We start from the raw sequence: 15,231 nt of genomic DNA, 5'->3' as shown, positions 1-15,231 counted from the left end.
GGAAGAAATAAGACCTTAAGTGAAGTTTATACACAGACGTTCTGTTGCGACCAGGCACATGTTTCTCCTGGTAGCAGATGGTCGTCTGATTTGCACAGTGACAGATCATTCATATTGCCATTGACACTAATGGCTGTGGAATTGAGTGGGGACACTGGGGCAGCAATGCAGTCTTACATCCATGTCCAATCAGTGAGAAGCAACGCATCTTGTCACAATAATTATGACAGAACTATTGAGACAATGTTTTGGCGACAGTCTTGCCGTCCCACTAGTGTTCCCCTTGATTGGCCTTGGTTGCTTGCAAAGTCATTGTCATTTCTCACAACTTCATTACTTTGTGGCACAAAGCAATTTCCATCGTCTGCGATCTTCCCACTCTGTTACCCCTAAAGGGAGTTCACACCATATGTGTGTGACAACACCCTGTTGGATAGACAAGGTGATATCTTCAAAGAGTGTCTTTTAGAGTTATCTTGAGATAATATTGAGCCTGGATGTCTTTTATACTGGTGTTTCAGTTCTGTTAGATGTGCCTTATTGCTGATACAGAATTCAGGTGGCTCCCCACTGCGGCTTTCACGGGAGGAAATTAGAAATGGTTCACTTTGTTATTGCTCAGGCTCATTGCATTTATATTCTTACATGTTTAATCCTCAATAAAGTTAATGCTCACATCAAGAGTCTGGCTGAATGGCTAACCACATCTACAAGCTGCTCCTCTGAAGCAGCAGGCTAATGAGTAGGCTGCTGTTTATTCCTCATGCTGTTCTCGGTTGTAAATGGAGTGTTTCTCTACAAAACACTAAATACAACTTGGTACATTGCCTCAGGTACTGCACTGAAGATACGCCATTACAAGTAAAGGTCTGACATTTAAAAAGTTAGTAAAAGCTGCAGTATGTAAGAAATTTAGTTTAAAACATTCAAAGATATTGATAAGATAAGTATTGTTATGAAGATATATCTACTTGAGTTAGCATGCTAACCAGCTAGCCCCAGGTCTGAAAACCTCTTTCCCCAAAGCTTGTGTGCTAGTGGTGTAAACACCAACACTCCCCTGTTATTCTGGCTAGCTGCATGGCTAACTAAGCTAACAAACTAATGGAAGCTACAGTCATGGATGTATGAAGAGAATACAGTTAGTAGCAATTAGTGGGTACTCGTGTGATATGCTGCCATTATTTGTTGAAAGTATGAATTCAAAGTGGCCATTTCTTACGTATGGCACCTTACGTGAAGAAAAAGTACTGAAGTATTTACAACAAAATGTACTTAAAGTGAAAGTACTCATGGCTACTTTAAGTGCAAATTTGAGGTGCTTTATTGAGGTATTTTCATTTCATTCACTCATATACAGCGGGATACATTCTACTTTTTACCCTTAGCTTTAAGTAATTTACAGATTAACATTTCAGGCTTATAGAGTATGCAGCTTTAGCTTTGCAAAAACTAGCCAAAATAATAAATCATAAACCTCAACCAACAGTAAAACGCTACTGACAAGTTAATGCAAACATTTGGCAAGAACATGTAATATGATATTATTATTAATATATTTTTTCAGCATTATGAGTACTTTTAGTTTTGATACTTTTTTGAAACTATATTATTTTTATAATATAATATATATATAATAATATAAGAATCTGACTACTTCCCCCACCGCTGCTTAAACTCATACACCGGCTCACACATATGCTCTCCATGCAGTGTTATCACAGCTCTTAAACATCAGATGAGTAGATTAGTGTCTTAATCTCACTCTGGATCTGAGGCAATTCGCTCCCCAGCCCTACCCTCAGCCTGCTGTGAAATATCCCATCCACTCAACTGTAAATAAGAGCTAACAAGATTATCAGATTACCCTTCATCCAGGGCACCCAGCCACTGCTGGGCACAGTAACTGCAATGATTTTAAAACAAAAAAAAGAAGAAAGAAAGAAAACACTGTCAGATAATTGTGTTAGGAGGCACCATTTTTAATGCAATTTTTTCAAAAGCTCAAGGGCAGCTTAAAACACGTTTCCTATTTGCTGTAATTTTTTTTGGTTGCTACTGACAAGCCACACTGCATGTAAAGAGTGTGTTTGAAACGGGTCTATAGTTAAGAAAATTCTCCCAGTGTTTCCTCTGTGTCTCTTAAATAGGCTGTCTAGAAACTGGGCCAAGTTTAATTGAATTGACAGGAACAGATTAATCCCAGAACTTTTTTAAATTATTTAATATCCTCATGAATAAGTACTGTACTTTATTGTACAAGTTGGAAGCAAAGGTATGATAGTATTAACTTGTACCAAATGACATTTGCGGTGGTGCGCTGATGTTGAGTAGATGACACAGTACACTATATTTTCATTAGGCTCCTCTGTGATGCTGCTATCGCTTATACCCCAGCAGTGGAGCGGTGAATTTATTACGTGAATATATTCCAAAGTCATCCTGTCGACTGGTTTTCTGTTTTATGATTGTGCTCTAAACTGGATTTAATGTCCTTGCCCAGGTACAGTGACTGGGTGGGGCTGAGCCAACAGAGAAAACAAAAGGGACAAGCTCTCCCTGTCTCCTCCGTTTGTCACTGTAGCAAATATATTTATATGCAAATTATCCTGTGGAGTAAAATGATTTAAATGGCTTGATAGGAAAATGTTATATTTAATCTGTGGGGTTTGAGTCACTGATGAGGGAGAGGGATTGCCAGAGTAACATCGTGATGCAGGTAGAAGTGAAAGTGTCCTCGATTGAAATGATATTGCCCCTCTGTGTTTACTAAAAATAGATCCAAGTTTTGTTTGTTCCACAAGTCATTACATTTTCAAACAGGGGATTTTTTTCCCCCTTACACCTAATTTGAAAGTGCGAGGTATGTATATGAGTATGTTGAGTGATGACTTTTGTGGTGACTTGGATACAAAAAAAAAAAGATCTATCTATTTCAATTTAAAAACTGTCTCAGTTACAGTACTCTAGTGAATTGCACCAAGATTTGATGCATTAATTTGGTGTGATACTGATACTGTCAGCGCAGAGAGTAGTAGTGTGGGCGCAGAATGACCATACTGAGAGCTAAAGGTTTAGCTGCATGTGGCGAGCTCAGAGCTATACAATCACTGTAAGTCAGTAACTTAATGAATAAAAGGGAAACACTTAATTTGGTGTTCGTTGCTTTCATCTCCAATGACAGTTACTTTAAGAAAATACAGCATTATAGAAAGCATTATGTTTTTATCTGCAAGTAAAAGAAATGTGGGAAATAAGAAGCAGTATTCTCCAAAGCAAACTCTGTGATTGGCACTTACTTTTGGTCCTGTTTCTCTGTCCAAATGTGGCGGCAGCACCTGCCTGCTCCTTCTGTTTGTCTGCTAGTGTCTTGTCTGGTTTTCTCTCCGTCTGTTTCATCTGTATCTGTCTCCCCGTTTGCTTGATGTTTGTTTCTCCGCGTCTTTGGCAGCATTTCTGGCTTCCTCCACAGCCAGTTCTTTCTGTGTTTGCACTTCCTTTTTCTTTTTTCTTCTTCTTTCAGCACTGCCTGGAAAAGATTTAGAAATTAAACAGCAGTTAGTGGATTGCATAAAGTCTAATGACAATGACAGGTCCATGGAGGCTGACAGCAGAAACCTATCGCACCATTTTAATTATATGTGTGCATGCCCGTTTATATATGTAAATAGGTGTGAATGAATGATTTATTTGTATTAATACATAGATTTGCAGTACTTTCAGTAACCCTGCTGAGCATTTATAAACAATATATAAACTTTCAAATAAATGGCATACTGTGATGGATGTACAAAGTATTATAAACATCAGTTAAGGTCCCCCTTTCCATGAAGCCCATGTTTATAATGCATTATAATGCACCTATAGTGATATATATTCATAGCTATAAGCACTAGTGAATATTCATAATGTTTTATGACAATAATCAGAAGTCATTATTACACCAATGTTTATAATGCATTATATACTGTACAATTAAGTTATGTAAAGTAGAAGTAATCCGTTAATTTTATGTGAATATGTGAGTATTCAGCAAACAATGACAACTTGTACCAGCTTGTAATGTATTACATCTGCCTATAACACAGGGATTTCACTACTTTACTTATAGCACCTAATTGCTATTTACAGTGAGTTATAACAACATTGAAATGCATTTAAATAGTGATTATAATGTGTTTAACATTATTATAATATATTACAACTATGAGAATATTATCACACTATGATCCTTGCGAAGAATAGTGAGGTGCCAGCAGTTATGAAGAATTGATACTTGACCTTCTAAGTCATCATAAAATACTTTATAATGTGTTGGGAAGATTTATGATTGCTTATGACTATAGGATCACTATAACGCATTATTACAAGTATTTTTATAATGCAATATAGACATTAGCATCATCATGAGTTATGATTATTGTTGAGATCATTCTGAATATTCATGAGTGCTTATGACTATGATTATGCAGCGCTTTTTGGTTAATCACAACGCATTAAATGCATCTTCATAATGGTATTATAAACACTGGCTTCAGTGAAATAACTATTAACGAAAGTTTAATCAACTGAAAAATGGACCATTTATTAATGATGGTTATTATAGTATTATATTATAGTACTATTGTATTATAGTTATTATATTGAGTGCTCCCAGTCTTTATATATATGCAATTGTTGCATATCCAATTGTAATTGGAGGCTGATGTTTAAACAGATATTGAAATACAGTGTAGTAAATCACAGTTGCAATAATATAAAATATGTTTTAAAAGGAGAAGGTGTCATTTTTGAGGCATACTCTCCATTGATAAACACCTAAGAATGTCCTTATATCTTCATACAACTACATGATAGTATGTTACAACCTTTGATTAAATGTTTGTATACTGCTTATATTAGGGGGACTTCAAGTAAAGTGTTACCTATAAAGCATTTACTTTTCTCCTGCAAGCTGGTTAACTGAATTAAACTGCTATTTTGTTGGCCATTAGTTCAACTCCATTTTCCACAAGAAACAGAAATAATGTAAGCACTGCACATGCACAAATAATGTCACCTATGAACAATTAATTTGGTTTTTATTTAATCCTGAAGTAATATCGTAAAACCAGCAAAAGCTCCATTAGATGCATCAGATTAGTTCAGCTTTTTCTGTCATGATGCCACAGAAGCCTGACACATAAATAGTTTCCATGCATGTCAGCTGTGAAATGTGTTACATTGCATGCATCTTGTTTGTAATAAATCTCCATATGTTAACCGCACTACTAGACTGATATAAACAATTTACAAGCATACACACCAGCGGATGACACGCAGAGGTGGAAGTGACAGCTAGCAACCTCATTTAATGGCCTTCTTACAAGACATCGCGTGATGTCAGCGGCAGATTGCAAATGTCAAAGACGGTTCAGTTGAACCCTGTAGCCGGCTGCCAAGCAGAAGCAGAAGCAAGTGTGCTAATAGTGTACATCTCTGTCTTTCTCCTCTCTGTCTCCCTTTATTTTCGCTCATCACGCACACACATGTACTCGCACAGGTGGTCTGGTCATTGTACCAGTAAAATCAAAGACAAACTCCATGGTTCAGGGCAGAAGTTGGTTGTCATAGCATGGCATCAGGTGTTGCCATGGAACTGCAAAAGTGCACTGATCTTGTTTTCCTTTTGCAGGTCCATCTCACTCTTATCTTCAACTGTAATTATATCTCCTGGCTTTGTGGTTCCTGTCTCTGCATGTTCATCTTTCTTCAGACTGTATTAATATTCACAAAAGTCTAATTAACGATGATAATTCTGACAAAGAAAATGGTTAAGACACAAAATGAGTAACAGAAAAAATGATTAAATCTTTGGCAGAGTAAAACCTCAGTTTAATTGCATGTCTCTGTTCTTTGTCTTGCTCCTGTCTTGGGTTTCTTTCTTTTTCTGGCTAAAGGAGTTTTTATCTGAACCGAGGGTCTGGGGGTAGAGTGTGTCTGAGGCTGTATAGATTAAAAAGCTCTTTAAGCCAAATGTGTAATTTGAGATTTTCTGGATTCATTTTTATTCACTTTAAACTGATTTGCTGGATAATGACTGGCAGTGACATAATGTGTAAAATAAGGCAAGCTTTTTAATGGAACAAGCGTCAAGCCCATTCAGTCCAATGGTGTGTGTGTTTAGTAAGTAAAATGGTAGACCTTTGTTATGCTAAAATGAGTTTTTAATCAACATTGAGGGTTTAAGGGTAGAGTGTGTCTTACAGGCCATACAGAATAAAAGCTCTGTGAGGCAAAAATGTTAGCTAAGTATATTTCTCCAAAACTACAGATAAGTTTAAAACTAAGGTTTCTTTATGTTGCAACTTTGTTTGTTTAGGTTAATTTTTCTATTTCTCTCTTGTAACAACACTGTGCTTATGCTCTGGTTAGGTTTAGGCACAAAAAATACTTGGTTAGGTTAGGAAAACATCATGGTTTGACTTAAAATATCTTTAATGGTCGCCAAAAAAACATGAAAAATAGACGGTTTTGGTCGTCAGGAACAGCTGGAAATGTCCCCATGGAGTCAAACTGCAGTTGCCTGTTTGTCAGCCTTGTTGCTTACAATAACACCATCCCCTCCTCATCCTGATGTGAAAGTCTACTAACAAGCATGTAATGTGAACGTGATATGCCACATCTGGTACAAATGTCAACCTCGGACTTATCTGTGGTTTGCAGAAACGTTTACTGCTAACATCTTATCATGGCGACTGGGCTGAAATACAACTTACTTGACTTGAGTTTTAGGATCAGAAAATTAATCACTGTTTTGATCTGATGAATGAACATGAAACAGTGCTTTCATTTTTTTTTTTGTTAAACTGTCTCTTCAACATAATTTTTCTTTGACGGGTCGATTGGTTCCTCTGTCATCAGCTAAATCTTTTAACTAAAGAAAATGGACTCAGTTGTTTGGCCCTACCACTGACCGATCTGCCAACCTTCCCCTCACACACAAACACACACACCCATCAGAAGTCTCCAGAGTGTGTGCTGGACAAAATCTAAAGTCAAGCATGAATACCGAGGCTGACAGGCCAATTATCAGATGTACTCTGCGTTCTGCATCCCCACCTCTGAAGGGAAGCAGATGTGAGAATCCTGTCGCTTTCACTCACGCTGGGACAATAATATGGGGCAACAACAAAAGGCGTAGCCTTTACAGGGAATCGAGATGGACAGAGTCGTAAACCTCGTCTTGTCATAGAGTTTCATCTGGTGGGCTTTCAGATTTCAAGCTTCGGAAGAAGTGATGTTGTGTGGGGACCTTTGTCAAAAGTTGTAATGGGTCTGACTTCTTCTCCCCCCCTGAAGTTTCAGTTGGGAATTGCATTCATTACTATTGATGCTGACAGTGGTATGCAGTGGTTTCTGTGGAAACTTGTCGACAACATTACTCTGTTTAAACTCAACTTCTCTCTTCAACAATTACAGAGATTTAATGAGCTTGAAAAGTCTTGACATAACTGACGGACTTCTCTTTGTTTTGTAGGTGAATGTAGTTCCAGCATGTGTCAGAGCCTTGACCAAGATGCTGTACTGTCCATACTGTCGGGGCATGCCCGGGCTGAAACCCTGTCACAACTACTGTCACAACGTGATGAGGGGCTGCCTGGCAAACCAGGCAGATCTAGATGCTGAATGGAACCTCTTCATTGGTAAGAAAAAAAACTGATTCTGATTCAAAGCGAGTGCCCTCACAGCTGTTTCGCAATTTCTCTTTGTAATCTTTGAAGGTTTGTGTGTCTGTCTGTCTGTCTGTCTGTCTGTCTGTCTGTGTACACACTTGAGCTTGCACTTCTAAGTCTGCATGTTACTTTTCCAAGGCAGTGTCTCTGAATAGTCTCTGTGGGAATTCAGTGGGATGTGCTGTGTTAGATTCAGCTTTAAAGGATTTTCAGAGACAAAACTGAAATCTTATTTGTGCAACCATTCCTCCTTTTTTTCTGTCTTGAAATGTTGTTTGCTATTGCTGGAACCCTGGCATAGTACTTAAAGCTCTAGTCCCTGCTGTTTGGGATTGATAAAGGAGAGCAGATCCTAGGCAAACACATTTTCTATAGTGTTTCCAGCTGAGCATGGTGAGTAATATAGCACTTCAGTCAGGCTGTAAGTAGCTGGCTGCTGTAAGCCCTCCTGTTAAATGGATACCAAGGAGGCACATGGAGTGTTCCCTCTGGATCAATGCTTTATTTGTTATGTACCCCAATCCCATCCTCCCACCCACACTTACAGATTTTTTAAATGGGGCGACATTTTGATTTTTTTTTTTTTTTCAAAGCAACATCCCTGAAGACTGTGTGTCAAGTGAACTGCACTTCTAAGCTTTTGGCTGTTTTGTGACAGGCCTGTCGTTTGAGAAACCCATCAGATGACGCACCGCTTCTTCTCTCCGATGGCATGTCTGAAGTCTCAGATCAACACAGGCCCCTATGCACTGAATGAGATGTCTCGCAGCTTTATGACATGTGTTAAAAAGTTAGTGTCTTGTTCAGTTGTGAAGAGGCAAATCTATTGCCACAAAGGGACGCTGGGCTTGACAGTAATGGGAAAAGCTGTTGTTGCAACGGAGTGATGAATCTGGTTAGACAAAAACACCCCTGAGGTGTAGAAAAAGTGGATTTTTAATTTTGGACCAGTTTTTGTGCAGATGTAATTTTGTTGGTTTGGAAAGAGAGCGTTGTTGAGGGTATTATAATTAGAAATGTAGAACCCAAGGGATGTTTATTTTTCACCATGAAAGACTCATTTTTGGATGTCGACTGACATTTTGTATTCATTATCTGTTGCTAAAGAACTTCGATTTGCTTACTATGCAGCTCACAAGAAATATTGATTCGCCTTTCAGAGACAACTTCTAAATGTATCACAGGTCAGTTCTCACCACTGGAGCACATCTTTGCATTATAGAAATTTATGGATTGAGCCCGTACACAGTCATGTCATTGTCATCCCTTCAGATCATCACCTATTAGAGAAGGTTAGATTAGAGGCACAGCTCTCATTTTTTTAAGAATCCTCAATGACATTTACCTGTGGACTTTGTTTGTGCTTAAATGTCAACATCGATAACATTGATTGGTAAGACCAAAGAAGAAAGGTGACTCAAGGCTTTTAATTTAGTTTTAAACTTCCACAGCAAGAAAGAAAAGAGAGATGAGCTCTGAAAATGTTCTATAATCTCTCAAATCCAGCTGAATCAGGGACATTTATGTAATAAATGAAGAAATTGTGTTTGCTGTTTTTATTAAAAATACAGACCAGAAAGAAATGAAGGACACCAAAGAGGCTCCGCTCCATAACAAGTGGAAACTAAAACCAGACAATGATTTATTTTCTCTAATATACAAAGTTGAGCTTACCTCACTCTAATAGTAGTGCAAAAGACTTTTACAACATATGGATATATTAATAAACATTTCTGACGATCATACACACTGATGCTGACTGATCTATATTATATTATATTATATTTAACATTAATGATCAATAATGATTAATCATAACTCTTTTATTTCTGCCAATAGACCACCCATAATCCCAAACACTTGACCTTTTTAAATACAGTAAATCAATAAAAACAAAACATCCTCAGTTAATTACTGGACAGCAACATTCAGTATTCAAATTATCCAAACGTTCCTTCATTCTGGTTTTAAATATGCTCACAAACACAACAGCAGTTTTGTTGCTAGCATCCAAGGTTTGAATGCCATTTGCCTCACTGTTTTCTACCACAACAATCGACTTGATCCTCCTCGACTGTATGAGCCGTGGCAGTACAAACTGGCTACAAACTCTAGCCTAGCAATATTAGTCCTACCAACAACCCAAAATACAGGCTAACTTTGTAACACCAGAGCTGCATTCAATTAAATTATAAGGTAGAGTGACCGACAGGCGTGCATGTAACATTTACAGTCACCTTGAAATGGCAACCAACCAGTCAATCAACCAGCAAACGGACATGGGTGAAAACATAAACATAACCTCCGAGCAGAAGTAATAAAAAGATTTAATGAATATACATCACTTCCATGAGGACTTTGCAGCATCACTCGAAGCAAAGCAGAAGGCAATCAATGCCCCTGGCTGGAATCTCGCTTGAATGTTTTACCAGCATGAGGGCCGGAGGCTGGTGATAATTTTGTGCCCTGTAACACTGCTCCGTAAACTCCAGCGGCACATCTTTTGCACACATTTCATGAAACGTTAATGTTAACAGATTAGGTTTTAAAGGCTATTTTAGCGACGATGTTGCTAATATGATGATGGCTAGTAAATGGTAGCTAACATTTGCATTAACATTCGAGGTGCTAACTGGCAGAGAAACTGGATAATGGTTCAGATAAAATAACGCAAACTAAAAGAACATCTTTAACTTTGACAGATTTGATACGTTTTAATTACCTTGACTGTGTAGAAAGTTCCTCTGACATAAGAGAGAAAATGGCACAGTCTGTCACGGTCCTTGGCTGCTGTCGATCGTGTTCTCAGGTGGCGGGGCTTTCCGTTTTAAAACATAGATTTTTAAACATAACTTTATGTTTATGTAACTTTAGATTTAAAGAATTCTGTAACTCTGAAATATGTTTGAAAGCGAAATATGAATTCATTTTCCAGTGTGTTTTCCTACTTAAACATTTATAGAAATGTTTTTTTGCACGTCCCCAAAACACACAGTGACATCAGCTGCCACTGCTGACATTTCTGCAGACAACAATTTTTGGCAAGTGCAGAAAGAATAAATGGAGCACACCTTATTCAGATTCACAGCAGCACATGAAAGTCCCATCACATGGCTGATTTTCTATTTTGTTGGAAAAATGAAGATCAGGATTTATCTGTCATCATTTTGCCACAGAAAATATGTGTTTCATCAGATGAAATGAAGCAGAAGACACACTGTGTGTGTTGCCTCTGCTGAAAATGTGAAACCAGAAACTGTCGCTGCAACAGTTGAGTTGTTCCGTTTACTGTAAAACCAACATTAAGCGCACTAAACATCACAATTTGACCCCTTTCAAAAAAAAAATAAGATCTTAAATCAATGCTGTAGAATACTGCTCATATTCACATACTTAGAGAAACATTAAATTATTTTGTATAACTCACTCATTTTTTTTATTCATTTATTGATTTCTGTACATTTGGAAGGAAGGGAAGGCAATTCTGGAGAATGCCACCCTGAAGTGTTGGTATTTGACGACCTGGGAATGAGACTCGAACAAATAAACATTTTTTCTCCAGAATCGCCTTCCCTACCTTTAATCCTAGATAGTATCAGTGTTAAAATCATTGTTTTTATTCCCTATCCTTATGACACAGTGGCTTTGGCTTTTGGGATTTAAGTGGAAAATGAATGGATAGGAATAGAATAAAAACAGTAACAACAGCACAAGCTTTTAGCTGTAAGCTTGTCAGCCGGTAAAGTCAATTTTTGCTCAAGTGCTCTAAATGCTGCACAAAGCCATTAAATTATCACTTAACAGAACCAGAGGAATTTATAATGTGCACTGTAACACTGAACGAATCAAGGCGACTTACAAGCTTGAAAGTGAATTCAAGGCACTCCAACAAATTGATAGCCACTCATGAGTTTAACATACGCATTTAAACACTAGTAGTTTGGATGTCAGTGTCACACTGCGTGTTTAGTAAGCCTTACTTTTGAGAAGAGAACAAATGTGCCACCGCTGTTTGTTCCTGAAATCTCTGCAACACCGAAACAACAGTGACCTTGGCAGACAATTTGATGTGGACTACGTATCACTTTTTAAGAAGAAGATGAATGATTTCACATCCATGTCGTGCATTTCAGAGTTACAGTCACAGTACAGTACTTGACAGTTTGTAAAGGTTACTGTAACGACTTCATGGCTCCCCCGCTGCAAACAGAAGACAGATGTCAGTGAACAATGAGCATAAACCTGAGGAAGGATGTGATTTAGTTGCTTGTACCTGTGCTGAGTAATTTTAGGCATCCTGACTTTAAAGGATGTGTGTGTGCATGTGTGTGTGTTTGAATGTTCAGGGAAAGAATTCATGGTTTGGCCAATGGAGGATACCTGACCATCAGTCAACTGCCATCATGACAAATTTACCGAGCTCTGCATCATGACAGACACATCATTATCATTTTTCTTGTCAGCACCTTGTTAAAATACCCTCAGAGACAGAGAGAGTGAGAGGGAGAGAGTTAGTTACACACTGGTCTCGCAGTCTTACACCATGATCAGCACCATTTCTGACAGTAAAGCGATATCAGTTTGACATAATTTCAGCTACGTGTTAAAAATTTATGGCAGATTTTGTAATTGACTGTTTGATAAATCCCCTCTACAAACACTGATTGTCCAATTGTATGTTACTGGGCACAGCACGGGTGTCGGGCTGTGGATTTCTCCTCATGTGGCGTCTTTTCGGCCTTGCTCTAATGTAAACTGCAATCGTTAGTATGTCTGGCTCACTAACTGACTACCTACAGTGGTAACCAAACACCAAGCATTAATATATCACTAACGAGGTTGTGTTACTTTGTGGGATTACATGTTTTTAGTATTCAGGGGTTATAGATGCTATCGTATTTATAATTACAATCATTAATACATTGTATATTAATGTATATTTAATTAAATTTTAGTTGATAGTTATTTCAGTGTCAACAGCAAGTAAAATGCTTTATAAACCATTTATTCATTAATTGTTTAAATTGTTGTAAAGTTGCACCTGATGTTTATAATACTTTGTAGATGGTTAATAGATATTGTGCAGCTAGCCATTATGAAGTTGTTACTAAGCTTTTAATTATTTCAAATTGCTCAATAAAAAGTTTATAAAGCATTTCATTGTTTTTTTAACAGTGACATAACTAAACTGCAGATAAATTAACAATACAATTTAACATTTAATAATGATGGTTATTATATATAAGTGTTACCAAACATTTGATGGTTCCAGCTTCTCAGAGGTGTAGATTTGCTGCTTCAAACTGAATCATTTAAAGGTCTGACCATAAGTCAGACAAAATCAGCAATTTAAAGGTTTCAGTTTGGCTCTTGGTAATTTGATGATTTATTCTAGTTGGTAACACTTCAAGACAACCATCATTAACAAATGGTAAATTTAATGTCAATTCCGCTTTAATTAATAGTTATTTTACTGTTAACCAAGAAATGAAATGCTTTATAAATCATTTATTAAGTAATTGTAAAGGTTTATAAACATCAGTTGCAATGTCCAAGTTAATGCTTATAGATGAACTACACAGAATTTATTAACTACACAGTATTATAAACATCATCAACTTTTCCATTAACCACTGCTTAATCTATGGTTTATAAAGCATGTGTTCTTGTTGTTTTACCCTTTGCTAGATTTGTGGATGTTAATGCTCCAGTTAGCAGAGATAAGTGTTAATTTCACCAAACAAACTGGTTTGTGCTCACTGTAATTTTTAAGCTAAGCAGCCAGTTATGTTAGAACAAAACATGTAACTTTTCTATATCAACCTTAGATGACCAGGATTGACTTTTTCACTGCAAGGCCAGAACAATGTTTCTTTTTTTTTTTTTTTGCGTTGGATATAAAATGTATTCACTTGTCCACTGGCAAGTCAATCAGTTTTAAAAGCACCTATGTGTTTTCTTTGGCCCTGCAGCCAAAAAATTTGAATAACCTTTTTTTTTCGAAAATGTAATAATTTGATCGTTCATATTAACATTTATTAATGACATATGTGTGTATACATATGCTCACTCCAAGCTTCTTTTGTGTGCCTCTTCATAAGCCAGCGACTGACTGAACAACTTTCCCTGCTTTAGTTTTTAGTGGGCTTAAATTAAAAACATTTAAAACACAGCTGGAGACAACATTTTTCAATCTGTTCTCAGAGCTAGCATAAGCTCAATTAGCAAGCTAGCTACAGCTGATAAAATCGACCAATTACATTTGTCATTTCAGCAGACACAATGGACAATCACTGTCTAAAAAACTGCTTTTTTTCTGCAGCGGTCTGTAATCAGGGACCAATTCTTTCTAAAATAACAAAGAGTTGGTAAAGTGGTAAAAAAACACTTCTCTTGTTACTGTATGGACAACACAAGAATGGAAAAATTGACAGGCAGAAACCATAGAGTCGGGGTGGGGCTTAGTGACCTGTCAATTCTATTTTAATGAACTCCTCCTAGCTTTAAATGAGAAGCGATTAGTAAATGACATTGTTTTCCTTATTGCATGCACTCAACTGTGCCTGTGTACACATTATTTCTCCTAATTAAGATATAGTCTTGTGTTGTCCTCTGCTGAGTCCTTTGACACCACAGTGTAAGTGATCCTCATTGATTTCATTTGCTCATTTCTTTTTAATTGCACGGATTGTTTCCCAGTGTAACAGGACCTCCCCACAACCCCCAGTTCATGGGAATTCAAGCCAACATTTTTTTCTGTCCTCTTGGAAGGATTTTCTGTGATGTCTGTAGGATTATAAAGATGAACACCCCACCAGCGCTTTACTTAAAATAATATAGATAGCTCGGCAGTAACTGAGCTCGCACTGCTTTACTGAACAGTGCAGCTTTTTACTGATGTCTGAAAATCCTGTCACTCAACATCTGCATGCTTCCAAGTGTGGATCTTTAAGTTAAACCTGAGACAATTACCAACACCACACACACACAATGACACACATGCACTCAAGCTGACTGAGTATCAAGCATTATAGTCTCAGTAACAGACATGACAGGAACAAACAAGCGAGCTTCCAGTGGCGTTCCGTCTGTCAGAGAGCTGAAGGCTGGATGACTCACTTAGCCTCGTGGAAGTGATCTTCATATCCTCAGCATAATCAAGAAGCAATATCTTTTCTTTCTAATGGCTACTGGCTGTGTGCAATCTCCAAGATGATGCTTTTCTGTATGTGGTATGAATGCTTACTCAGCTACACTTTATGTACAAGCAACATATCATTTTCATAATACTGTGCATAACCAGAGCTGATAACCGTGCATGCTGAGCATGATTTGTTTATCCTCATTTTATCATACTTCTGGAAAGCATATTGTTAAGCACTGTTGAGCATGCTGTTTTACAAAATTACACATTTAAATGTTATTGCATGTTTTAGCTTATTCGAGTTTGTGTAGTTTAAAACGACTTTGAATTCAAAAGTCTTACTCCGAAAACGAGCCATATGTATTATTGACA

The 15,231-nt window shown here is 37.3% G+C and overlaps 1 protein-coding gene across 1 annotated transcript in view; it reads left to right on the top strand.

Moving 5' to 3' along the window:
• The window catches only part of gpc6a (glypican 6a), a 153,919-nt gene that overhangs the window by 89,185 nt on the left and 49,503 nt on the right, over positions 1-15,231 (top strand). The window contains exon 4 of the mRNA XM_073464738.1: positions 7,520-7,685. Coding sequence (XP_073320839.1) covers positions 7,520-7,685 — 166 coding nt within the window. The remainder of the gene's footprint in view (positions 1-7,519; positions 7,686-15,231) is intronic.

The sequence above is a fragment of the Pagrus major genome, chromosome 4 (assembly GCF_040436345.1).
Source record: "Pagrus major chromosome 4, Pma_NU_1.0".
Classification (NCBI taxonomy): domain Eukaryota; kingdom Metazoa; phylum Chordata; class Actinopteri; order Spariformes; family Sparidae; genus Pagrus; species Pagrus major.
This window is presented reverse-complemented; position numbering and strand designations above follow the sequence as displayed.